This window comes from Dipodomys merriami, unplaced genomic scaffold (genome assembly GCF_024711535.1).
Source record: "Dipodomys merriami isolate MVZ:Mamm:240054 unplaced genomic scaffold, mDipMer1.0.p SCAF_990, whole genome shotgun sequence".
NCBI lineage: Eukaryota > Metazoa > Chordata > Mammalia > Rodentia > Heteromyidae > Dipodomys > Dipodomys merriami.
The window spans coordinates 17501-44309 of NW_027206613.1; the positions used below are offsets into that span (position 1 = coordinate 17501).

The 26809-nt window shown below is 58.7% G+C and overlaps 1 protein-coding gene across 1 annotated transcript in view; it reads right to left on the minus strand.

The window, feature by feature from the left end:
• The window catches only part of LOC138822150 (fibulin-1), a 28528-nt gene that overhangs the window by 15 nt on the left and 1704 nt on the right, over positions 1 to 26809 (minus strand). Inside the window, exons 2-14 of the mRNA XM_070014711.1 lie at positions 23493 to 23628; positions 22216 to 22369; positions 19791 to 19850; positions 18943 to 19044; positions 18355 to 18492; positions 16400 to 16537; positions 11981 to 12124; positions 11466 to 11594; positions 10808 to 10933; positions 9407 to 9526; positions 7620 to 7751; positions 5879 to 6002; positions 1 to 421 (exon numbers count right to left, since the gene is read on the minus strand). The exon at positions 1 to 421 is cut by the window's left edge and continues 15 nt beyond it. Coding sequence (XP_069870812.1) covers positions 67 to 421; positions 5879 to 6002; positions 7620 to 7751; positions 9407 to 9526; positions 10808 to 10933; positions 11466 to 11594; positions 11981 to 12124; positions 16400 to 16537; positions 18355 to 18492; positions 18943 to 19044; positions 19791 to 19850; positions 22216 to 22369; positions 23493 to 23628 — 1858 coding nt within the window. The 3' untranslated portion in view covers positions 1 to 66. The remainder of the gene's footprint in view (positions 422 to 5878; positions 6003 to 7619; positions 7752 to 9406; positions 9527 to 10807; positions 10934 to 11465; positions 11595 to 11980; positions 12125 to 16399; positions 16538 to 18354; positions 18493 to 18942; positions 19045 to 19790; positions 19851 to 22215; positions 22370 to 23492; positions 23629 to 26809) is intronic.

The following is a 26809-nucleotide window of genomic DNA, read 5'->3' on the forward strand; positions in this document are numbered from 1 at the left end:
TATTGGAATCCTGGGGAGCAGGGACGGGAGGGAAGGGAGGGAGGCCGGCGGGCGGGGGGACTGTGCTCAGAGCTCAGCAGTCACAAAGATAAAGAGCTTGGCCACAAAGGAGCTGGTGGTGCCGTGCCGGCGGAGATCCATGTTGACCGTCAAGAGCAAGTCCCTGGGCTCTGGGATGGGCCGGGTGAGGGCCACGACCCCACTGTGGTGGTTCAACTTCCGGGTGGTGAAAAAGCCCTCCTCATTGCCCCCGGTGATGGCCAGCTGCGCGCTGTCCCCGGGGACCGCGCTGGACGGGCCCATGCGGAAAACCACGGCGGGCACGTGGATGTTGGTGGGGAAAGAGAGGTGGTGGTAGGTTATTCTCAGAGGCAGCTGGGGGCACTCCGGGCTCTCATGGCAAGGCAAGCGCTCGCAGCGGCTGCAAGACAAGTGCACAGAGACAAGACGAGGGTTAGGGCCGGCTCAGCAAGCGGAGGCAAGCGGGGGGGGCGGGCCGGGGCTCCCAGCGCCCCTCCAGCCCGAGCGGGCCATGCAGAGGGCACCCCTCCCCCACCCGGAGCAGGTGCTGGGGGCGGGGCACCGGTGGCCGGGGTCAAGGGTCATGCTCAGGGACAGGGGCACCCTCTTGTCGTGGTGGATTCCCGCCCTGGGCACACCCAGAGGGTACGCCTGGACTCCAAGAGGCCCCCCAGGCCCCCCATGACCGGACAGCGGCCAGGGCCGGGCTACGGGCACGGACGCCGCAGAGCTGCCGCCCGGCTGCCCCTGGCTGACATCACAAGCGCCACCTTCTCAGATGAGGAAACAGGTTCAGAGAAAACCTGCACAAGGCCGTGGATGGAGGAGAGGAGGAGAGAGGGCGAGGGGAGGGACGGAGAAAGGAGATTGTATCCGCTCTCGTTCCAGGCCCAAGGCTGCCTCCGTCCACAGCTCAGAGCTAGAATGGAGATGAGGCTTCTAACTTCCAGTGGCAGGACAGGGGCGGTGAGGAGACAAGTTCTAATGTCCTGTGACAGAATGGAGACAGGCCCTAACTTCCTGTGACAGGACAGAGACAGGCCCTAACTTCCTGTGACAGGAAGGAGTCAGGTTCTAACTTCCTGTGACAGGATGGAAACAGGCCCTAACTTCCTGTGACAGGATGGAGACAGATGAAAACTTCCTGAAATAGAATGCAGACAGGCTCTAACCTCCTGTGACAGGAAGGAGTCAGGTTCTAACTTCCTGTGACAGGCTCTAACTTCCTGTTACAGAACACAGACACGTTCTAACTTCCTGTGACAGGACAGAGCCAGGCTCTAATTCCTGTGAGAGGGCAAAGATGGATGTTATCTTTCTGTGACAAGATGGAAACAGAAACTATCTCTGTGTCCTGACCCCCAAGCTTTTCACACCCTAAAGACAATGTGACCGGAACTCCGGTGGCGGCTACGCAGTGGAGCCCCACAGGACGGGCCAAGCCGTGCCAGGAAGCTCTTCCCGGTCCGAGTTCGGGTTCTCCACTCGGACATCTTCACCTGGTTTTCCACCAATCCTCCTTGTGGCTTTTAAGCTTCCTCATCTAGTGCTGAGTCCGATGGATTCACTTTGCACTGTGTGCTTATTTTAAGTGTATGGGGCTGAGAGGAAGCCTTTGGTTATTTACATTCTGGCATGAGATCGCGCAGCCCTGGGTGGGAGCTTGCCGCATGGCGCTGAGCCCTGAGAACCAGGGACACTGCATGACAAGGCGTCTACAGCCAGTACTGCTGGGGCCAGCTGTCCCTCACGGCACTAAGTCCGAGATGGGGCCTCCAAGGGGCTGGGGGAGTGGAGCGCAGGCAGGTGGCTGGGGTCCATCAACTACGCTGCTCACAGTGCCAGGTGCCAGCTAGGCCCTGTACACGGCACTGCCCTGCGTTCTTCTCAGTGAATCATGGGAAGACAGAAACTTTGAGATGTGAGTCCTCCATGACTCCACAGTCGGTGGTAAGCAAAAGAACTGAGGTTCAACCTTTCTCCTTTGAAAGCCTTTATACCATGAACACACACACACACACACACACACACACACACACACACACACACACACACACACACACACACACACACACACACACACAGGAAATGTCTCCATCTCTAGGCCTCAGGAACGACCAGGCCGTTCCTGGCCAGCAGGTGGCGCGAGAGTCCCTCTCATAGGTTTCAGATTAAGGAGAGTAATGTGCACGTGATGTGCACGTGATGTCCTGGTCCATCGCACGCTAGACAGAGATCTGGATGCTGCTCCCTCCCCAGTCTTGCCTCATGACGTGCTCTTGCCCGGGTCGTGCGCAGCCCACTCAGCACCCGGGGGGGGGCCCAGCCCGCGGCTCTGTCACCTGTACCAGGCACCTCACTGGGTGCTTAGTAAATGGCCTTGGTTTTCCTGCTCAGGATCCTGTCCTGCTCTGCCCCAAACCTATCGAAACATCCTGAACCCATAGCGAATGTGCCTGGCAGGCTGCCTGTTAGGCTCAGGATGGAATCTGGGTCAGTGTGCCCAGCTGGGGGCCAGGCTGTCAATGCCAAATCTACGGAGCAGGGCACGGGCGACCTGGCCCTGTGCGCTGGCCAGCAATGGGGAGGGACCAAGCTCCCAGATTCCAGGGGTGTATTTTCCCGTCACCCCACACATTGAAAGACAGTGCCCCAAATCTCCACCTTAACACACGTCACCTTAGCACCCCAATTCTGAGAGTCATCCACAAGCGTCATAGCCCGCCGCCCAGCTGCCCCGGCTGCCAGCGAGCGCTGTGCGGCGGGACTGGCATTTCTCCAGTGTGAACACCTGTCCCTCAGCGGATGAACAGGAGACCCGCCAGCCCAGCCCATCGGCGACTCTGCTTGTCCAGAACAGTCCAGAGCCGTTCATTCATTCGTGCCTTTCCCGGGGACGCAGCAGCCACGGCCGCCCAGCCTTGTGCCCCACGCCGCGAGCGTGGGAAGGGATACAGATGCCCAGACTCTCAGAAGGATCTTTGCACAGGCAGCGGGCGAGGCGTGGTCGGGACCTCGCACCCCGGGCAGGCCCATGGGGTTGAGGTCCTGCGGCCTGCGGGCCAGCGTGCCAAGCCGATCCCTTTTGCCGCCAGGGACATCAGCTGGGAGAAGGGAGCCTGGTGGGGGGTGGGGAGGGCCAAGGCCCAGAGAGGCACGTGAGTCCCACATCTGGCCCAGCGAGGCCCCCAAGTGAGACGGGGCGGTGGCAGCCGCGGGGCGGCCGCCTTCTAAGCACCACTTTCAGACTCAAACGCTAAAGACTCCATACTTTCTAAAGGGCAGATGGTCATTTAAGGTGTGGGGGGGGGGAACGGCATGGAGATTTGAACTCAGGGACTCGTGCTTTCTAGGCAGACGCACTGGCATTTGAACCGTGCTCACAGCCCTTACTGCTCCAGTTATTTTTCGGGTGAGGTTGAAGCCGGGGCCGGCCTGGACCACAGCGCCCCCATGTGGCGGGGAGGCCACACCAGCTCCCGGGGTGACGTGGCTCCACGGGTGAACCGGGGCGGAGCCTGGAGAGCCAGCAGAGGGAGGCTGTGCCCTCACCTCCGTGGACCCCCAACACATCAGGGAGACGCCCCAGCACCCATCTTGTAACAGGCCAGAGGCTCAGAAGCTCAGAGGCGGGAAACGCCCAATCCCTCCTTCAACTGCCACAGGGTCCCCACGAGGCTCCGGGGAGGCTCGTCCCTCTGCACCCCGCCTGCTCCCGTCCTGGTCTGGCCCTTGTTCTCAGAGGCTGGGGCAGCCGAGGGGCCGGTGTGGGCCGCTGAGCGCTCTGGTACGAGCCCGGCGCCACCGCCAGCCCGGCCTCAGGCATAGGGGTGCTATCACCCGAGCTTGGTGGCTGAAGTCACTATTACAACTGCCACTGGGCTTCTGGAATCCTCAGACTCCAGCCTGACTGGACAGGCCCGGGGGACAGGGAGTCCACGGCCACCAACGGGGCCTGGGGCTTTCTCTATGGCTCAGAGGCTCTGCGGTGGCCTGCCAGGCTGCTGCATGCCCACAGCTCCCTGTGAGGTGTTACACGCCAAGCCCAGCTCCGTCAGGCAGCCCTCTGACCCCGGCACAGACAGGAAACAGCACAATCATTCCCCCCCACACACACACCCCAGATAAGGTCTTGCTATGCAGCCCAGCTTAGCCTGAAACATGCAATCGTCCTGTCTTTGCCTCCCGATTGCTGAGATTGCAGACACATCCCACCATGCCCAGCCAAGTGTTTAAGGGACAGAAGCACATGGCATTCATGACCAAGCTGAATATACAAGCACAGAACTGTGGCACAAACCCTTTGAACAATGGTGTAGCAACACAAATACCAGAACATGGAAACATGATTTGAATGGACGGTGGGTGGGAGGGCGGATGAATGGAAAAGGGACCCGTGGGCCAATACGGTCATCATACTTGCTGTATACATAGGAGAAAGGAAGTGGAAATGATGTGACTGGTGTCAAAGGGACAAGCAGGAAGGGGGAGAAGGACACAAGGGGGACTCTGGTCAAGATACACTCTATGTAGTCGGGCACCGGTGGCTCACACCTGAAATCCCAGCTACTCAGGAGGCTGAGATCAGAGGGTTGAGGTTCAAAGCCAGCCAGGGAAGGAAAGTCCGTGAGACTCTTATCTCCAATGAACCACCAGAAAACCGGAAGTGGTGCTGTGGCTCAAGTGGTAGAGTGTTCGCCTTGAGCTGAAGAGCTGAGGGACAGCGCCCAGACCCAGAGTTCAAGCAAAACAAAAAACAAAAAAAAAAAAAAATGTTTAAAATGCATCATGTATGTAGATGGACATATTAAATTGTAACCCCTTTGTAGATTTAAAAATAATAAATTAAAAAAGAAAATGTGCTGGGAAACAGCAGATCAGAGAGTACAGCCAGGCTAGCAAGCAAGGAAGCCAGAGGCAGGAAGAATGGAGGCAAAGCCAGGGAACCTGAGCTGTGCAGCCTGGAGGCCGGCAGAGCCCAGACCAGGGCAGCCTCACGGACACTGTGGCCCAGGGCAGGGCAGGGGAAGATGCCCGTCCTCCAGCGGGAGGGGCAGCTGCCCCAGAGCCCACGGCAGGCACAGGGGCAAGAGGCCGCAGCTGGACAAACCAGGCCTGCTGCAGTCCACTGAGCTCCGCTCCCGCTGGCAGAGGGCCTCCGTGCAGTCCGTGATGATGGAATTTGTTCACTGGCTTTTGGGGTGCTGAGGATCCCACCCAGGACAGGACACATGCCAGGCGAGGGCTCTACCACTGAGCCCCAGCCCCGGCCACGCCCCTAGTGACATTAAACGGGACTGAGTAGAATTAGGGCTGCAGGGAGATTGTGTCCTGGGGGTCCTTCCGGCTCTGAGGAGCGACTTTGTGGACATCACAGTGGAGGCCCCGGTGGCTGGGAGAGCGACCTCACAATGGCGCGTGGGCCACACAGCCCGAGGACACGGAATCCTCTCTGCTGTTGCCCCAGCGGACAGTCTGCCTGTGGCGAGGTCATCTAGCAGGGAGCCCAGCAAGGCGTGTTAACCCCTGGCTTTTGGCCCACACAGATGCCGATAATGGCTTGTCTGAACCAGAGCGTGTTCTGCCACCTGCATGTCATGAACTAGGAAACTGAGGCCCGGAGTGCTTATCGCAGGGCTGCACACTCAGTCGGGCTCAACCTGACACCAAGTCTGCCGGTCTCAGGTTTTTCTGCAGTCACTCCTACGCCCTCCTGAGACCAGGCTCACCAGCCTTTAGGGCCTGAGACCCAGAGACCTGCTGGTCTCATGGGAGACCTCAGGTCACAGGCGCCCAGACCTGGGGTTGGGCCTCCTGGAAGGCTGGCAGACAGAAAACAGTGGCCTGCAGGACTTACGTGTCTGCAGAACGGCGGTAGTTCTCCGGGCACTGGAAGGCTAGGCAGCGGAAGCCGCCCTGGATGTTGAAGCACGTCTCGTTGACAGAGCAGTTGTGGACACCTGTCACACACTCATCAATGTCTGTGGAAGACCCAGAGGCAGAGCAGTGAGCACAGAGGACACATCTCCACCCACCCAGGCTTCACGCGACGAGGCGATGGGACGGGGATCATGCCATCCTTGCCCTCCACTGGAGCAGCACCCTTGCCAACTCTTTTAAACTCAGGACGTTGGGGATTTATAGAACAACCACTTATTCATAATGCTTGGTGTGAGGACCTAAGTCCTGTTAGGTGTGTCATTTAAAGAAAGCTCACAGGGCTCAGGGACCAGCCAAGGTCACACATGTGTGTCACGGCCATGCTTGGAGCCAGGCAGTCCCAGGCAGGCAAGAAGGCATCAGAGCCCATGGACTAACTGCCCAGAGAGGCAGAGATATCCACTAACAGTCAGGAGGTTGGGGCCAAGCCACCAGCCCCATGTTGCAGACAGGAAACCAGGCCTCATAGGGATCCATCTGGGCCTGGCTGCTGGTGTTGTGACAGCTGGGGCTGGGCGAGAGCCACGTAGCGACTCCTGCCATGGGGCCTGGGGCGCCATAATGGGGGGCCTGGGAGGAGGGACCTCCCTCACAGCCACCCCAGGTCAGCCGAATGATGGGGCATCAGGGGTGTGACTGCCTTGGAGGTATCTGTAAAGTCATACCAAAAGTCTGTCAGTGGCAAAAACAACACCCGCCACTGCGCAAGAATGTGTTTCTGCTGCTTCTGGGCAGGACCCCAGGCTGTGGTGAGGGAGCCCAGCCAGGAGCAGGAAAGGCAAGGACCCCACCCAACATGGGAGGCGCTGAGCGGTCCCTGCGGGGACACCGTGGCACGGCCTGCCTCTGCTAAGTCACCCTCTTCACGACCGGAAATGGCATGATTTGGTCCTCGGGGCCCCAGCAGCCTCATGGGAGGAGGGGGGCTTCCGTGGAAGGGGCGGGGTGGCCAGCCGCAGCACTCTGCGTCTACGTGTCACTCTGCGCCTGGTGTGGACCCGCGCACCGCCACAGTCATTCGCTCAGATACGTAATTAGCGCTCCCTAGTCATCAGATGGCGACCAGCTTGCAGGGACCCCAGGGTGTTCTCAGAAATGGGGACTGTGAAAACACAATGGACGCTGGCCCTGGCATTGCGCCTGAAATGGAGACCTTGGCTCTGTTCACCCTCCTAACAGCCACAACTAAGGAAACCCAGGGTCCCGCACCCCAGGCCACGCCCAGCCCCAGCCCTCCACAGAGGCCCCGTGACCCGCACCCAGCCCCAGCCCTCCACAGAGGCCCCGTGACCCGCACCCAGCCCCAGCCCTCCACAGAGGCCCCGTGACCCGCGTGCTGAGCCCCAGCCCTCCACAGAAGCCCCGTGACCCGCGCGGTTTCCACGCAGGGCCCGGCCCACAGCTGCCTTTATCCCATGCCTAGCTGGGGGCAGGGCCAAGACAGCCGGCCCTGAGCTGTCAGCCCCGGCTCAGGGCTGCAGGGCAGAGGGGGCACAGAGGGGGCGCTGTGGGGAAGCCTCCAGCAGACAGGGCCCTGGGTGTGTGAGACCAGCCAGGCAGCTCCAGGCGAGGTTCCCCCTCACCCCCTGCTCTGAAAGCACCATGGCGGAAGCCCCCGGAAGGCGAGGTGGGGGTGCTGTCGGCCCCGCGCAGCTCACCTTGGCAGTTGCGGCCGTTGGGGGCCAGGCGGTAGCCGGACGCGGGGCAGCTGCACTGGAAGCTCCCAGGGACGTTGATGCAGCGGTAGGAACAGATGTGGCCCCCAGTGGGCAGGGCACACTCATCAATGTCTGCAACGGCAGAGCCCAGCCCTCAGCATCCGGGCACTGCCCAGGCCGGAGCCAGCTCCCTGGACACTGCCCAGGCCAGAGCCAGCTCCCTGGACACTACCCAGGCCAGAGCAGGCTCCCTGGCCACTGCCCGGGCTGGACCCAGGCTCCCTGGACACTGCCCAGGCTAGAGCTGGGCTCCCTGGCCCTGGGTTGTCAGGCTGGGCCGGGAGGCCGCAGCACAGGTAGACTGAACAAAAGCCTCAGGTGTTGGTAACTTCAGACACCATCATGTTAGAAGGGGAAACTGAGGCCTGGGGTGAAACCAGACAGTCATATGGAAAATTTACAGTGGGAAGTGTGTGTGGTAGGAAGAAGATAGAGAATAGAGAACAAGTTGAAAACAATGATAATAATAAGCTCCTCCCATGAAGACACAGGTTGGGTATCTGTCAGACAAAATGGTTGGCACCAGAAGTATCTCAGGTGTTTTAAATTCCGGAATCTCTCCATTTACATTATGACATAATTTTGGATATACAGGCAAGTCACACCACAAAATGTCTTTGTTATATGCATTCCGTATACACCACACTGGAGGTGCCCCTATACAGTAATTTTAGGGCCCCCTGGTTTTGACTGTGGCTTATGCCTGTCATCCTAGCTACTCAGGAGGCTGAGATCTGAGGATCATCGTCCACAGCCAACCCAGGTAGGAAAGTCCATGAGACTTATCTCCAATTAACCACCAAAAAGCCAGAAGTGGAGCTGTGGCTCAAGTGGTAGAGCACCAGCCTTGAGTATAATAACGCTCAAGGATAGCGCTTAGGCTCTGAACGTGAGCACCAGGATCCGTACTGATGAGGTATAGAATTTTCCACTGGGCAAGCGTCCAGTAAGTTCCAGATGTTGGAGCATTCTGGATTTGGAGGTAGGGAAGGCACTGTAGCTAGCTCCTCAGTGCTCTTCAGTTGCCCCTGCTTGCTTTTCCAACAGCCTGGGGAGGGGATAGCCCATGCCTCAGGAGGAGACCTGGCCAGACCCCGAGGCCGGGCCCAGAGCCAGGGCCGGGTCAAAGGGATGTGGTGACCTCTGAGGCCCTCCTCACCTCAGCCACGTGCTACTGCCAAGCCCGGGGCCCGTGCCTCAAAGTCTCTACCACTGCACACAGACTAAAAGAGGATTAAACTGGGTGTGTTATCACAAAACCGTAATCCCAGCAAGACCCCATTTTGAAAACAAGAGGGCTATCTGGTCATGGTTGGCTCACTCCTGCAGTCCTAGCCTGGGCAGACAGATCTGTGAGACTTGTATCTCCAACAGCCAGTGAAAGGCCAGAAGTAGAGCTGTGGTTCAAGTGGCAGAGCACTAGACTTGAGCAAAAAGCCAAGTGAGAGTGTAAGGCCCTGAGTTCAAATCCTAGTACTAGCACAAAAAAGCGGGGGAAGGGAGCACGGGTATAGCAGGAGTGGTTGTGCACTTGCCCACATGTGGGAGAGCCTGAGTTCAATCCTCAGAACCAGAAGGACAACGTGGGGGTGGGTGGTTTCCTTCTCCCCGCCCCTCCACCCAGGCCGTCTTTAGCTCTGTCTGAGGAGAGCCACACCCCAGCTCCGGAGCTCTGCGCCGTGGGTTGAAAGCGCAGCGCGGGGCGGCCGGCACGGGGACAGCCTCACCTTCGCAGGTGACCCCGTCCACGTCGCTGAGCTGGTAACCTCGCCGGCAGTAGCACTGGAAGGAGCCGTAGACGTTGGCGCACTCCTGGCTGCAGGGGCTGCTGTGGCATTCATTCACGTCTGAGAGGGAGGGAGTCCCAGTCACCACCTGAGCTGGGCCTTGGGGGTTCCGGGCTCACAGAGCCAGGCCAGCGGTCCGGGCCCCCCCAGAGGGCCTCACCCCTGCCGTGGGGACAGCGGGCAGGTCACCTGTCCCCTTGCTCCAGGATAATACACTGCAGTACAGCTGGGCTGTACTCTGGATGCAAGACCCCACCCTGCCACAGATTGCCCCTGGGCAGCCCTCCACTGGACCACTGCCTGCCCAGGGCAGCCCTCCACTGGACCACAGCCTGCCCAGGGCAGCCCTCCACTGGACCACAGCCGGCCCAGGGCCACGCCCTCCACTAGATCACAGCCAGCCCAGGGCCACGCCCTCCACTGGACCACAGCCTGCCCAGGGCCACGCCCTCCACTGGACCACAGCCTGCCCAGGGCCACGCCCTCCACTGGACCACAGCCTGCCCAGGGCCACGCCCTCCACTGGACCACAGCCTGCCCAGGGCCACGCCCTCCACTGGACCACAGCTGCCAGGCCCCCACACTGCCCTCACCTGTCTGGCTAGCTCTCCAGTGGAAATCTGAGCCTGTCCCCTGGCTTTCCCTTCCAGGGGGGTCCTGTGTAGGTAACAGCACAGGGGCCCAGCCTAGACAACAGACATCCCCAGACTGCAAAGCTCTGGGCGCAGACGCCACTCAGTAACCCCGGCTGTCACTGTCTGCTCCCGTTGCCTGGAGCAGATGTTCGCAAATGACAGGTCAAAGCTGGCCCACCACTTGCTTTTGTTAGTAAAGTTTTATTGGGACACAGCCATACACAAAAATATGTTACAGTAGAGTAACAACCAATCGTGGCTAGAAGTCTTAAAACAGCTATCACAGAGGCTTATAGAGAAAAGGCTTCCAACTTTGGCCTCAAGGCCCTACAGATTTGTAACCTGCTGCTTCTAATGTGTGTGTGTGTGCGCACACATGCTTTTTGTCCTGGGGCTTGAACTCGGGGCTTAGGTACTGTCCCTGAGCTTCTTTTGCTCGACACTAGTGCTCTCCACTTGAGCCACAGCTCTACTTCTGGCCTTTTCTGTGATTAATTGGAGATAAGTCTCGGCCTTTCCTGCTTAGTCTAGCTTCAAGCCATGATCCTCAGATCTCAGATGACAGGCGTGAGCCACCGGCACCAGCTGTTTCCGGCTACTTCTGAGCAGGGCGGGAGGGATGCCCATCAGCCCCCCACAAGTTTCCTCCTGCTGCCTCTTTGAGTGGGACGAGGCTGCGGGCCTCGGGCGCGGCCGGGCCCCTCACCTTCACAGGACCGGCCGTCCGGGGAGAGCCGGAAGCCCTCGGAGCAGCTGCAGTGGTAGGAGCCCGGCGTGTTCTCGCACTTGTGGCCACACAGGCGCCCGGGGAAGCGCTGACACTCGTTGATGTCTGAAACACAGGGTGTCTCAGTCCCTTCCCCCCCATCCTGCAGGCTCATTCCCCGGAGAGGGGCCGGGGACTGGTCCCCAGCACACGGTGGGCCCTGCCCACTCCCAATGCCCGTGCCACGCCCCCCCTACCGTGGCACGGCCCTCCGCCCTGTGCGGGCCCGAGGGGGAGGGAGCCGCCCGCCTTCCCGAGCACCTTCCCGGGCACCGTGGGTCATGGCACAGCTCGGCACCTCCCCAGCCTGCCCCCCGCCCCTGGCAGGGCAGGCTGGAGGCCAGCGTTGAGAAAAATCACTAACAGTTGCTGTTTGTGGACCCAGGCCGGAGTCTCAGAGACTCTGGGTCTGAGGCCAAGCAGACAGCTGCTGAGAGAGAGGTGACATCCCAAAAGCCAGGCCAGGGTGTGGGGCCAGCAGCAGAGCTGCGGGGGGGGGGGGTCCTGATGTGGGGGTCTTTGGTGTCCTGAGCCGATGGCTGAGCGGACATCTTTCCAGTGCTACAGGCCCCGAGCTGCCCGCCGGACCTCCACGTACCCACGCACGTCCTGCTGATGCCATCGAAATAGAACCCGGCCTTGCACTCGCACCGGAAGCTGCCGGGGGTGTTCACGCAGCGGTGCCCCGCCCCGCAGGGCTCGGCTGGGGCCGCGCACTCATCCACATCTTGGCAAAGAGAAAGAGGGAGCTGTGAACAAGGAGCCTGCGAACCCCGGGAGGCCGGGGAGGGCCGGTCATGGAGCACAGGCGCAAGCAGGGGGGCTCCCTATGCCTTGCGGGAAGTAGCAGGACCTTTGTCCTCCGGATTATAAGGCGCATGAAGCGGGCCGGCTCAGGAGAGCTGGGTTTGGCGTGGGCTACATGCCGAGGGGGCCAGGCCGGCGGCAGCGCGTGGGCTGCTGTGCCAGCCACTGCCACGCCCAGGCCAGACGAGAAAGGCCTGAGTCCAGGGCCGGGCTGGGAGACGATGCAGGGCAGAAGGGACTGGGCGGGGCTGCGAAGCAGACAGAAAAGCGCATGCCAGGCTTGTTTATTTAGAGAGAAATACCTACCGACGCAGCGCGTGCCCTCTTCGTTGAGATGGTAGCCGCGGCCGCAGTTGGGCGCGCTCTTCCGGCATGTGTACGAGCCCTCCGTGTTGATACACGTCTGCCCCACGGGGCACGGGGCACTGATGCTTAAACACTCATTTATATCTGCAGCGGGAGGAAGCAGAGACCGCGTGCTTAGCCGCGGCAGGCAGCCCAGGCTCCCAGCATCCCCTTGGCTCGGTACAACCGCAGCGACACCCTCTCCCCCGGACTGCGAGGCAGCCTCTAACCAGCCCTACGCACACAGAGCCTCCAATACCCATCTCTACTCACTCTCCGCCAGAGACCTCCAACACTGCCAACCATCACTGGGCCAGAACCCACCCACAGCCACCAGCCTGGCTATCCTGCACGCGTGTCCACCCCAGTGGACAGGGCACGTGACAACACTCCAGACCCAGAGAAGCTCCAGCCTCCTCTGGTGACTGCCAAGTCCTGCCTGCCCCAGCCTCAGCCGCAGTCCGCAGTCCTGAGTCCTAACAAGGGGCTAGCACCCTCCCTCGCTCATGGCGGACCAGACACTCTGGCCCCGCCTCCAGGGCCCGCCCCTCCCCCCAGCCCCCCAGGCCCGGGGCCACACCTCCGTGAGCACTCTCAGAAAGACACCTTCCTGCCACCCATCTGGTCCCAGGCCAGGAAGGAAGGGCTGGCCTTCCTGGAGCTTCCGTCCAGAGAGCGCCCTGCCAGCTACGGGCCACCTCCTGGGAGGGTCCAACCCCAGTGCCCCCTCCCCACGGCGATCACGCCCCAACCCCAGTCCCCCGTCCCCACAGCACTCACGCCCCAACCCCAGTCCCCCGTCCCCACAGCACTCACGCCCCAACCCCAATGCCCCCTCCCCACAGCACTCACGCCCCAACCCCAGTCCCCCGTCCCCACAGCACTCACGCCCCAACCCCAATGCCCCCTCCCCACGGCGCTCTCACCCCAACCCCAGTCCCCCCTCCCCACGGCACTCACGCCCCAACCCCAGTCCCCCCTCCCCACGGCACTCACGCCCCAACCCCAGTCCCCACGGCGCGCTCACCCCAACCCCAGTCCCCCCCTCCCCACGGCGCTCACATGGGCACGCAGTGCGGCGGTCCTCAAACTTTCGTGTATGGCGTCGCCTTTGAACTCATGGCGAGGCCTCCTTTTTGGTAGTGCTGGGGTTGAAGCTTAGGCCTCAAGCTGAGCCGCGCCTCCTCCCTTTTTTGTGCTGTGCCCCAGAGCACAGCACCGCTCATTCGCTCATTCGCTCATTTTATCTTTCTGCCCTAACTGGGACGTCAGCCCCCCCCCCAACCCCCCCCCCCCCGTCTCGCACCCAGCTCCTGCGGTGGAGATGGCGTCTCTCAGGGTTTTTCTGCCGGAGTGGCCCCGAGTGGCCATGCTCGAGCTCAGCTTCCCAGGGGCTGGGGGGAGCCAGTGCCTGGCCTCCGGGGCCTTCTTCTAGGGAACCAGAACCAGAGAAACTGACTCCTCAGAGACAGCAGGAGCCGGGAAGGCAGCAGAGCTCAGGTCTGCGTCTAGGGGTCTTGCCTCCCGTCACTGCGAGGGAGGCCCTCGCGTCGAGGTCACAAGCCTTGGCCAAACCCAGCCCACGCCCGCTCTCACAAATAAAGCCTCACTGACACAGAGCCAGGCCGCTGACACAGAGCCAGGCCACTGACACAGAGCCAGGCCACTGACACAGAGCCAGGCCACTGACACAGAGCCAGGCCACTGACACAGAGCAAGGAAGGCCACTGACACAGAGCCAGGCCACTGACACAGAGCAAGACCACTGACACAGAGCAAGGAAGGCCACTGACACAGAGCCAGGCCACTGACACAGAGCAAGGAAGGCCACTGACACAGAGCCAGGCCACTGACACAGAGCCAGGCCACTGACACAGAGCCAGGCCGCTGACACAGAGCCAGGCCGCTGACACAGAGCCAGGCCACTGACAGAGCCAGGCCCCTGACACAGAGCCAGGCCCCTGACACAGAGCCAGGCCCCTGACACAGAGCCAGGCCACTGACAGAGCCAGGCCACTGACACAGAGCCAGGCCACTGACACAGAGCCAGGCCGCTGACACAGAGCCAGGCCGCTGACACAGAGCCAGGCCACTGACACAGAGCCAGGCCACTGACACAGAGCCAGGCCACTGACAGAGCCAGGCCACTGACACAGAGCCAGGCCACTGACAGAGCCAGGCCACTGACACAGAGCAAGGAAGGCCACTGACACAGAGCCAGGCTGCTGACAGAGCCAGGCCACTGACACAGAGCCAGGCCACTGACACAGAGCCAGGCCACTGACACAGAGCCAGGCCGCTGACAGAGCCAGGCCGCTGACAGAGCAAGGCCACTGACACAGAGCCAGGCCCCTGACACAGAGCCAGGCCGCTCGCTACTAGAGCTGAGGGGTCACAACTGAGATCAGATGGCCGAGAACGTTGACATCCACCATCTAGCCTTTCATAGGTAGAGCGAGGGTCACTTCCTCAGCGGAGAATAAACGCAGCGGTCACCGCGCCTCCACGTCCTGAACGCCACATACCTCAGGCAATAAAGACTGACTGACTGAACGAGTGGATGGATAAGTGAGTAAATGAGTGAGAAAATGAATACATGGATGGATAAATAAGTGGGAAGTGAGTGGATGAGTGAGTGGACGGATGAGAACATTCTGAGTGAGCAGATAATGAATGAGTGAGCAGTGAATGAATGAACAGATGAATGAAAGGATGAATGAGTGAATGAGTAGAAAATGAATGGATGAGTGAACAGATGAATGAGTGAGTGGGTGGACTGGAGAGGGAGACACAAAGGACGGTCACTGTATAATTTCCCCTCTCAGGTATTGGACGCCCAGCTGTCCAGGTCCCTGTCCACTTGGTTTGACCAGGCGCGCTGACAAAACATGAAACCCTTCAGTGCATCAGTACCACAAACACCCCACAACTGTGACTACCCACAACCACAAACACCCCAGACCATGAACACCCCACAACCACAAACACCCCAAGACCATGAACACCCCACAACCACAAACACCCCAGGACTGTGAACACCCCACAACCACAAACACCCCAGGACCGTGAACACCCCACAACCACAAACACCCCAGGACCGTGAACACCCCACAACCACAAACACCCCAGGACCGTGAACACCCCACAACCACAAACACCCCAGGATCGTGAACACCCCACAACTACAAACACCCCAGGACCGTGAACACCCCACAACCACAAACACCCCAGGACCATGAACACCCCACAACCACAACACCCCAGGACCGTGAACACCCTACAACCATAAACACCCCAGACCATGAACACCCCACAACCACAACACCCCAAGACCATGAACACCCCACAACCACAAACACCCCAGGACCGTGAACACCCCACAACCACAACACCCCAATACCATGAACACCCTACAACCATAAACACCCCAAGACCATGAACACCCCACAACTACAAACACCCCAGGACCGTGAACACCCCACAACCACAAACACCCCAAGACCATGAACACCCCACAACCACAAACACCCCAAGACCATGAACACCCCACAACCACAAACACCCCAAGACCATGAACACCCCACAACCACAAACACCCCAGGACCATGAACACCCCACAACCATAAACACCCCATGACCATGAACACCCCACAACTACAAACACCCCAGGACCATGAACACCCCACAACCACAAATACCCCAGGACCGTGAACACCCCACAACCACAAACACCCCAGGACCGTGAACACCCCACAACCACAAACACCCCAGGACCGTGAACACCCCACAACCACAAACACCCCAAGACCGTGAACACCCCACAACCACAAACACCCCAGGACCATGAACACCCCACAACTACAAACACCCCAGGACTGTGAACACCCTAGGCGTTGTGACAGGGAGGCAGTGTTGGCCGGGTGTCTCTGGTGTGTCTGCCGGTTCACAAGGCCTGGCGGGGTCCCCGCCTCCGGCCCGAGGCCGGTGCCCTGGCACCTTGCAGGAAGGAAACTGAAACATGGAGGAAGTCACCTTTCTTAGGCCACCTGCTTCAAAACCAGATGATCTCTGAATCCAAGACCCAAGCTCTACCATCTAGACAGAGAACAACAAACTACTGTTCTTGGACCAAACCCAGCCTGCCACTGGTGTTTATAAATAAAGTTTTATTGAAACACGGTCTCATCCATTTGTTTACACAGAGGCTGTGGCGTCTGAGCGGTGACGCAGAACACAGGGCCTAGCGTGTCTAAAATCCTTGCTGTCTTTCCCTTTACAGAGTCTGCAATCCCTGCTGTGAACTCTTCACAGCCCCTCAGATCCCATAGGCCGGGCCCCGGGATCGGCCCCGGGACCCAGGCTGGCTGAGAGCCTTCTTACCGATGCAGCTGCCTAGAGCGTCCTGAATAAAGCCGCCCTTGCACTGCAGCTTGGGTCTGCAACGGAAGGATCCCAGAGTATTCTGACAGATAAAATCGGGGGGGCAGTTATGAATACCACTCTCACACTCGTCAATATCTGGTGCATCATAAAAAAAGGAGATTGTTAGCAAGGGTCCCGGCGCGAGCATTTTACAACACTTTAACATCACAAGACATACTTCCTAACATTATTATTATCACTTCAACTCAGGACTTAGACTACAACCCAAAATTCAAATAGTGAACCAAACTGTGCCAACTTGCTAAAGACTTAAAGCACTCTCTCTGAAGCCCACCCACACGGAGACTTTCATGAAGCAATCGCTCTGCTGCGTAATAGGTAACCCTGGCATTTTCCTGGCTTCCAGCGTTTTCATTATCTTAGTGACAATGAGCACTCCTCTCTACAGCTCAATGTCAGTGAAACCCTAGTTACTCCAGAGGACGAGATCTCAAGATGGAAGTCTGAAGCCAGCCCGAGAAGAAAAAGTCTGAGATTCTCATCTCCAATTAACCAGTGAAAGGGCAGAAGTGGAGCTGTGGCTCAAGTGGTTGAACACCAGCCCTGAGTGGAAAAAGCTAAGTGACGGCCGCAGGTTTCTGAGTTCAAGCCTCCGAGCTCACGCCTGCGCACACACGCGTGCGCGCACACACACTAAAGAAAAATAAAAACGAATCAAACAAAACCAAATCGGTCTCTCTAATCGTTTCCATCCTGAGTCTTCCTGACAGTCCAATGGTCTCTCAGGACAGGATGCAATCGGCTGCCCAGCCTTGAAGTTCACAGCCATCAAAGGCTCAGACATGTATACTCAGCTGGCCTGGCCCTGGGCTCTGGAGTCCAAACAGAACAGGGCAGGGCGCTAAGGACGCCCCCTCTGTCCGGAGGGTGTGCCGGGCTTTCAGTCCCTCGCATAATTCAATGATTAATCAATTTCTTATACAAGTGGGTTCTGTCCTTTTGAGAGGCTCAAAGCTCTGGGTAGAAAACCACGCTCCAAAAGCTCCTCATCGGAGTTTTATCTGCCCGATAACATTTATGGTTTGACAAAGAAAGGCTGGAAGCCAGAAATGTTTGCTTTTATGAAGTGGAAGGGGCTTGGCTTTGAACTTCAAGGAAGCCTGAAATCAGATACACAGCAACTGTGGTGCAAAAATGGTTGTGTGGAAATTTTCCTTTTATTGGTTGGGTTTTTGTAGAAAACATATGGGAGCACTAAAAATTTATCTTTGGTCTTTTTCTTTTTTTCTCTCTCTCTCTTTTCTTTCTTTCTTTTTTTTTTTTTTTTTTTTTTTTGTTGGTCGTGGGTCTTGAACTCTGGGCCTGGGCCCTGTCCCTGAGCTCTTCAGCTCAAGGCTAGCACTCTACCACTTGAGCCACAGCACCACTTCCGGCTTTTTCTGTTTATGTGGTGCTGAGGAATTGAACCTAGGGCCTCATGCATGCAAGGCAAGCGCTCTACCACTGAGCCACCTTCCCAGCCCCTTAAGTTTACTCATCTGGCACTGTACTATGCGAGTCATGCCTCCAATCCAGCGTTTTGCTGGTTATTTTAGAGATGAAGTCTCATGGGCTTTTTGCTGTGGTTGGCTTCAAACCATGATCATCTGGATCTCAGCCTCCTGAGTAGCTAGAATTACAGATGTGAGCCACCAGCACCTGTCCCTAGTCTTATTTTTAAAGGATCAGGCACTGAGTCTCTAAAGCCAAACGTACCAGCATCCTTCGCTTGGCACCATGAGAAAGGGAATCTGCTAATCAGAAATCCAACCCCCCCCACCCCCATGCTGCCTGGGCGGGGACAGTAGGTACGCCACCACCTCCTACAGCAAGGCAGTGCCACAGGCAGCCACACGGGGGCAGCGCCGCGGCCCAGCCCCGGCCCTCGCGGCGGGGAAGGAGGCCCGGCCCACCTTTGCAGTTGTTGTCGTCGGTGAGCTCGTAGCCCGTCCCGCAGCTGCTCTCCCGCTGGCAGCGGAAGGAGCCCATCGTATTGATGCAGGTCTCTCCCAGCCGGCAGCTGTGGCTGCCCGCGATGCATTCATTGGTGTCTAGAGGTGAGGGCGACACGGGCAAGAACAACAGCGCCTTAGCGTTATCAGCAGGAACCTTCTAGAAGCCAGATGGGGCTGACTTCCCACATCCATCAGGTCCTCAGCGCAGACAGGCAGACAGGTGCTCTGGGGATGGTGGATCAGGACCACGCCCTGAATTTCCACCTATTGCTACTTGAGTAGGCGCTGGTTCTACAGTCATGCGATCTCAAGAATCCCACGGAGGAGGCAGCATTCCCCCCCCCATCTCCTGGACTAAGGGAGGGACGGGGGTGGGGGGAGGTGGGGGGGGACCCGCCCTGGGATTGGACCCCTGAAATTGGCCCCTAGGTAAGAGCTCTGCCCACTGCAAACTACACGGGGTGCTGGCAGGCAGTCGGGCTGGCCTCCACCCGGCTGGGCTGGCATCTGGGTGGTGCCGGGCGGGGCCGCCGGCCTCGTGGTTACCTTCGCAGGAGACGCCGTCAGCCAGCAGCTGGTAACCCACGAAGCAGGAGCAGACCACCTCGTCTCCCGTGTCCCGGCATTGTTGCTTGCAGGGTCCGCCACCTAGAACCCAAGCACAAGGGCGGTGTCAGGGCTCAGCCCGAGGGCCACCCACCCTCGGAGACCCCGGGCTCGGGCTCTGGCACTGGCTCTGGCCCCTCAGGCTGCGGCCACGGTCTCCTTCAGCCTGGGTTCCCCGGGCACCCCCGGCACCTACCACCCCAGACACCCACTCTGCATGTGGCAACAAGACGGACACTCTGAATGCAGAAGCTGGGCCAGGCCGCTGCCAGGAGCCCACGAGGCCCCCGCAGCTCCCCGGCCTCTTCCGGGCCCTGCAGCTCCCCGCCCCCGCCTCCACCTGTTTTATATCCTGACTCTCCCAGCCTTGGTGCCACGCTCACCGTCCACCAACCAGGTCATTCTGAGACAAAACGGGCTGCCTACTTAACACCCTAGCCACAGGGCAAGCCACAGGGCAAGCTGTAGGGCGAATGGCAAACAGATCTACCCAGCTAGATAGATGTCTGGAAATGTCCATAAAAGAGAAAAAAGGTTTTACTGTGGGACGGATAGAGCTGCAAATGTCTCTGGGAGAAGAAGTGGGTCTTACTGGGGGCAGGAGGTGTGGGCCCTAGAGAGGTGAAGGGATGACCCACTCAGACCCTCCGCTGGGGCGTGGGGGGCTGGCCACCGCCACAGAGCTCCAGGCCCGGGTGGTGGGTGGAGGGGGGCCTCCCCCGGCTGGCCAAGCCCTGACTGGCCCTTGGACTTCGTTAACCACCAGAGGGCTCCCCGGAGGGTCTCACCTCGGCAGCGGTCATTCAGATAGGGGTCTTCTTGTTCCTCATCAGCATCAGAAACCTTAGCTAAGGGAGAGCAGAGAACAAGTCAGGATGATTCCAGGTGTGTCCTCTTGCAGCTTATAAGAAACTCCTAAGTGACACTGATCAACACCCATCATTTTACGCATGCTGACTTGATGAACTGAAACTCCTTTGTACAGCAACTTCAATTTATCATATATATATATATATCATATATCATATTTTATTTATATATGTGTATATGGAAGAGAGGGTCTGGGAAGGTGGCTTAGAGGTAGAGTGCTTGCCTAGCATGCATGAAGCCCAGGGTTCAATTCCTCAGTACCACATACATAGAAAAAGCTGGAAGTGGCACTGTGGCTCGCGTGGTAGAGTGCTAGTCTTGAGCAAAAGAAGCCTGGAGCAAAAAGCAGCTCAGGGACAGTGCCAGGCCCTGAGTTCAAGCCCCAGGACTGAAAAAAAAATCACTCGATGAAAGAGATCTGCAGGAATGCCTAGATGTAAAGTTGAAAAGCAGCTCCACACTCGTGTGTGTGTGTGTCTGTGTGTGTCTGTGTGTGTGTCTGTGTATGTGTGTGTGTCTGTGTGTGTGTATGTATGTGTGTGTGCACGCGCACGCGCGTGTGTAACCTGGGGCTTGAACTCAGAGCCTTACGCACTCTCCTTTATCTTTTTCTCTCAAAGCTGGTGTTCTAGCACTTGAGCTACAGCCCCACTTCTGGCTTTGTGGTGCTACCTGGAGACTGAAGTCATAAAGACCTCCCTGCCCGGCTGGCTTTGAATCTCAATCCTCTGATCTCAGCCTCCTGAGTAGTGAAGATTGCAGCGTGAGACATAGGCACCAACTCCATATGCACTTTGACCTTGTTTTAAAAAAAAATGGTGGGGAGCAGAGTCTGTGACAGGGTGTAGACACAGTGCCTGGCCCACGTCATCAACTCCCGGCCAAGTGCTGGCAGCGTCAGAGAATGCCGTGGGAGCCTCACCGCAGTCCAGTCCCACCTGCCCAGATGCAGCGGTGCTCACAGCAGGGCCTGCGATGGGCCCTAAGCAGGCCCCGCTTCCCTCCCTTGGGGCTTGCTCTCAGCTTCCACACTCATTTCACCAGGCATCACTGGTCTGGGTATGATCTGTGACCCTACGCGGCACACGGCAGGCCCACCACAGATGCCAGCAGAGGGAGGAGGCCGCCGGACCGCAGAGGAGAAAGACCTCCCAAGGGAGCTACAGCACTGCCGCTGGCCAAGGCCAAGGCCGGAATCAAAGCAGACCACAGAGGAGACGCCGAACACCTGGAGAAAAGCCTGGAGGGGGTCACACCAGGAGACAAAAATCACGGAAAATCCTCCCCGGATAGGGATGAAGGCTTGGGTTTGTGGCAGTGTACGTGTCATCACTGATTTCAGGAGCCAAAGAGGGGTCTGGTGCCGCTCGGCAGTGGAGCTCTGGCCTCTCAGGTGCAAGGCGTGGAAGCTGGCGCTCACACCTGTAATCCTAGAGCTGTAGAAGGCTGAGATCTGAGGACTGTAGTTCAAGGAAAGTCTGTAAGAGACGGGTATGGGTCACGCCTGTCATCCTAGCTACTCAGGAGGCTGAGATCTGAGGTTCAAGGTTCAAAGCCAACCCCAGGCAGGAAAGTCCATGAGACTCTTATCTCCAATTAACCACCAGAAAACCGGAAGTGGCACTGTAGCTCAAGTGGTAGAGCGCTAGCCTTGAGCGGAAGAGCTGAGGGACAGTGCCCAGGCCCAGAGTTCAAGCTCCACAACCAACAAGAAAGAAAGAAAGAAAGAAAGAAAGAAAGAAAGAAAGAAAGAAAGAAAGAAAGAAAGAAAGAAAGAAAGAAAGAAAGAAAGAAAGAGAGGAAGGAAGGAAGGAAGGAAGGAAGGAAGGATGGAAGGAAGGAGGGAGAGGGAGGAAGGAAGGAAGAAGTTCCGTGAGACTCTTATCTCCAAGTAAACATCAGAGAGCCAGCACTGCAGATGTGGCTCAAGTGGTAGAGTGCCAACCTTGAGCACAAATGCCAAGCTAGGGTGAGAGGCCCTGAGTTCAAGCCCTAGTATGGGCACCAAAAAAAAATCAAATGAAAACATGGAAGATGAATTCATGTGACCCAGGTCCTCACAGCCATGGACCACGCGACCCCAAGACAGATGGCCTCCCTTAGGGTCCTTCTCCCTTGAAAAGAGGGAGACAAAGCTCAGAGGGGAGGAAAGAGGCCAAATCTCCTGAATCTTTCCAGAGTTTTCCATTGTGACACAAGAACCTTTGGGAGGTGAATGGGACCATCAGGAAAGGTCCCTAGCCAAGCCTGAAGCGTTGGCTCTATCTGTGGAGCGCAGAGTATGTTATGTGTGCACACACACACTCACACTCACACTCACACCCGAGAGCCCTGGCTGCTCACCGCTGTCCCCGGGGGCGAGGTCGGCGCTCTCCTGGCCCTTCACGCAGCAGGCGCGGAACACCAGCCCGCACTGGTAGCCCAGCATGAGGCTGGGCTCGCAGCCCTGGCCCGGCGCCTGGGCTGCTCTTCCCAGCAGGCAGCAGTGGCAGCACTTCTGCGAACCGGGGGGAGTCGGGTGAGGGCGGATGGGGGCCCCGGGGACCCCTCTCCGGTGCCCCATTCATATCCATGCACCCCGGACAGCGGGGACACATGGCAGATGGAGGAGGAGGGCCTTTCGTGTGGCCTCAGGTTTGGGGTGATGTAGGGGGTGGGGGGTGCAGGGACCTATGTTCTGGGCAGCTCAGAGGGCAGAGCCGTCCCCCCACCAAAGTCCTCCCACACCTGTGACCTGGGACCTGACACATGGCGAGTCTCGGTCCGGTTACCCTAAGAAGCTTAGGACATCCGAAGTGGTGGTGCCAAGAAAGGCACAGAACTTTCCAGAAAGCCCGAAGCAGGAGCCGGGGTGGCCTGGCTTTGCCGGTGTGTGTGGAGGTGAAGGGTGCCTTGGTTCTGGGCGAGGGCCCCCCACCTGGGGGTAGAGCACAGTCGCTCTGTTCCCAGGGCTGTTCTATGCTGTTCCACGCTCGCTTCCCTCAGGTCTGGGGCACGGGCTGGCTGGCTGCCACGCACAGGGCGCTGGCCGAGTCCCGGCCTTGCCCCTGGACCCCGGAGGGCCTGGCGGCCAGGCGGCCCTCGGGCCCCACACCGCGCCCACCCCAGGGCTGCCTCCGTGAAGGCCCCACGCCGGCGGTGGTGGGCAGGGGCTCTGGACCCCCGCTCCCCCCAAACCTGACAGCAACGGACCCTCCCTGCCCGCTCTGCGCGTGGCACCGGCAGAGCCCAGTGACGGCAGCTTTGCTCTGGCGGGCGGCACGGGAGCCTGGCACCTCCGGCCGGGAGAGGCCCCGGGCGCCTGGCCATGCCCCCCCCCCGCCTGGGCCCCCGGACGGGGGTCTGCCACTTACTCCGTTTGTACTCAGGGCAGGAATATCTCTCTGGACCCTAGCAGGGACAGAGAGGCCACTGGGGTGCGTGGGCCTCGCTGGACGTCACGCAGTGTGAGGCTTAGTGAGGGCCACCGGGGGCAGGGACCGGCCTGCCGGGAGCTGAGGGTCTCCGGCGGGACGCGGTGCCAGCCTGGCCCCGGCCCTGACCTCTGCGGTCTGGGCAGGTGGAGCTCAGGGCCTCCCTGCTCCCCCAGAGCACGGGGGCGGCCCTGCGTCCTCACCCACCTTGATGAAGATGGCCTCCAGGCTGGTGTTGCCCCCCCGCGGCTGGGAGCAGCCGTCCTGCTCGTTGGCCAGGTTGATGCCCGTGGCACAGTGCAGCTCCTCCAGCTGGCTGTGGCAGCACTGCTCCTGGGTTATCCTGTGGGCAGGGCAGGGGTGAGCCGGGTGGGCGGAGGGGGCGGGGGCGGGGCCGCGAGCCAGGCAAGCCAGGGCCCTGGGTTTGGGGCTACCGCACAGGGGCACCAGGAGCACGGGGCTCATCGGAACAAACCAGTCGCAGCAGGATGAGTCCTGGGGGTTCACTAACGGGAGGTCCCTGGAGGGGTCAGACTCGTGGGTGCTGAGGGGAGGGGGAGCGGGGGGGGGGAAACTGAGGGTTGGGGTTCTGGCATGGATGTGAGGTAATGCCACCAACGTGCCGTGCGGATCTGGCCACAGCGATTCTGTTTTTTATTTTATTTTACGTTGTGTGCTGGCGCCGAGGCCTGAGCGTTCAAGGCTGGCACTCCACCACTCAGGCCGCACACAAGTTCGTATTCCACGCGCATCGGATGCATATCGTAGCTGATAAAGTTCATGTTCCACGTGCATCGGATGCATATCACAGCTGATAAAGTTCATGTTCACGCGCATCCGATGCATATCACAGCTGATAAAGTTCATGTTCCACGCGCATCTGATGCATATCATAGCTGAGAAAGTTCACTGTGTGAAAGTTGAGCTACAGAACTTGAGGGTAGGAAGGGGATGGGGAAAGATTGGTGGGAAGGATGGAAGGAGTGACATTAACCAAGATGCATCATACTCCTAATCAGACTCGTGAAATTATAACCCCTTTGCACAACTACTTAAAATAAAAAAGAAATCATTACAAAGCACTTGCTGCCACCCTACGGTGTGCTGGCTGGGTGTGGAGGCCCTCGGGGAACAGGCAAACACCCAGGGGGAGCTCTCCTCCCCTTGGGTCCTCCTGGAGGGGAACAGGAGAGGCCCTGCCCTGAGGGGGAGGAGCCTGGGGCTGAGTGACAGGAGAGCTCTCCAATCCCTGCTCCACAGCCCCCCCCCCCCACACACACACACACACACTCATTGCCCTACCGACAGGGATGGCACTCCAGCTTTGCTACCAGGGTCCTCCCCTGCAGGACTGGGCAAAACCACACAGACAGGCACACTGCCCAGATGCCACACCGGTCCTGAGGCCACGGGGACAGCAGTGCCCTGGAGGCAGTGAAGTCCCACTCGGTGTCAGGGCCAGGAGCCGGCCCTCATTGTGATAGCATCCACCCAACACACACACACACAGACCTCCACCCATCTCACACACACACACACCTCCACCCATCACACACACACACACACACACACACACACACACACGCCTCCACCCATCACACACACACACACACACCTCCACCCATCACACACACACACACACCTCCACCCATCTCACACACACACACCTCCACCCATCACACACACACACACACACCTCCACCCATCACACACACACACACACACACACACCTCCACCCATCACACACACACACACACCTCCACCCATCTCACACACACACACCTCCACCCATCACACACACACACACACACCTCCACCCATCTCACACACACACACACCTCCACCCATCTCACACACACACACACACACACCTCCACCCATCACACACACCTCCACCCATCACACACACACACACACCTCCACCCATCTCACACACACACACACACCTCCACCCATCACACACACACACACACACCTCCACCCATCTCACACACACACACACACACACCTCCACCCATCACACACACACACACACCTCCACCCATCACACACACACACCTCCACCCATCACACACACATACACACCTCCACCCATCACACACACACACACACACACACCTCCACCCATCACACACACACACACACACACCTCCACCCATCACACACACACACACACCTCCACCCATCACACACACACACACACACACACCTCCACCCATCACACACACACACCCCTCCACCCATCTCACACACACACACACACACCTCCACCCATCACACACACAGACCTCCACCCATCTCACACACACACACACACACACCTCCACCCATCTCACACACACACACACACCTCCACCCATCTCACACACACACACACACACAGCTCCACCCATCTCACACACACACACACACAGAGCTCCACCCATCTCACACACACACACAGCTCCACCCATCTCACACACACACACAGCTCACACACACACCTCCACCCATCACACACACACACACACACCTCCACCCATCACACACACACACACACCTCCACCCATCTCACACACACACACAGACACACACACACACACCTCCACCCATCTCACACACACACACACACCTCCACCCATCTCACACACACACACACACACACAGCTCCACCCATCTCACACACACACACACACACACACACACACAGCTCCTTCTCGCCTAGGTGCAGCTGGCCCAGGGGAGCCAGTGGTTTGAACAGGATGCGGCAGAGGCAGGGCATGGCGTGAGCCGTGGCCAGAAGGACGCTGCCCAGCTCTAGTGGCCCATCCCCCTCTCCGTTGCTCCCTGTGTGAGGGGCCTTGGGCAGCTCCAGGGGACTACTGGTGGTCTCCCCCAAACATGTGAATAGTCCTGGAGGCTCTGGGAGGGAAGAGAGCGCAGAGCGGCAAGGCAGTGGCACCGCCTCTTCACTGGTCACTGGTTCCCAAGAATCGCGAAGGCTCCATGGAACCCCATTTAAAAATCAAAGAACCGGCCAGTGCCGGTGGCTCACGCCTGTCATCCCAGCTACTCAGGAGGCTGAGATCTGAGGATCGCAGTTCAAAGCCAGCCTAGGCAGGAAAGTCCCTGAGACTCTTACCTCCAATAAACCACCAGAAAACCAGAAGTGGCGCTGTGGCTCAAGTGGTAGAGTGCTCGCCTTGAGCTGAAGAGCACAGGGACAGTGCCCAGGCCCAGAGTTGAAGCCCCATGACTGACAGGAAAAAAAAAAAAGTCTAAGCCCCTGCTGGCTTTGAACCATGATCCTCACATCTCAGCCTTTGGAGTGGCTAGGATTACAGGTGTGAGCCACCACTGCCCGCCTGGGTCTTTGTTTTTGTTTTGTCGGTCGTGGGGCTTGAACTCTGGGCCTGGGCGCTGTCTCTCAGCTCTTCGGCTCAAGGTTAGCACTCTACCACTTGAGCCACAGCGCCACTTCTGGTTTTCTGGTGGTTTATTGGAAATAAGAGTCTCAGGGACTTTCCTCCTGGGCTGGCTTTGA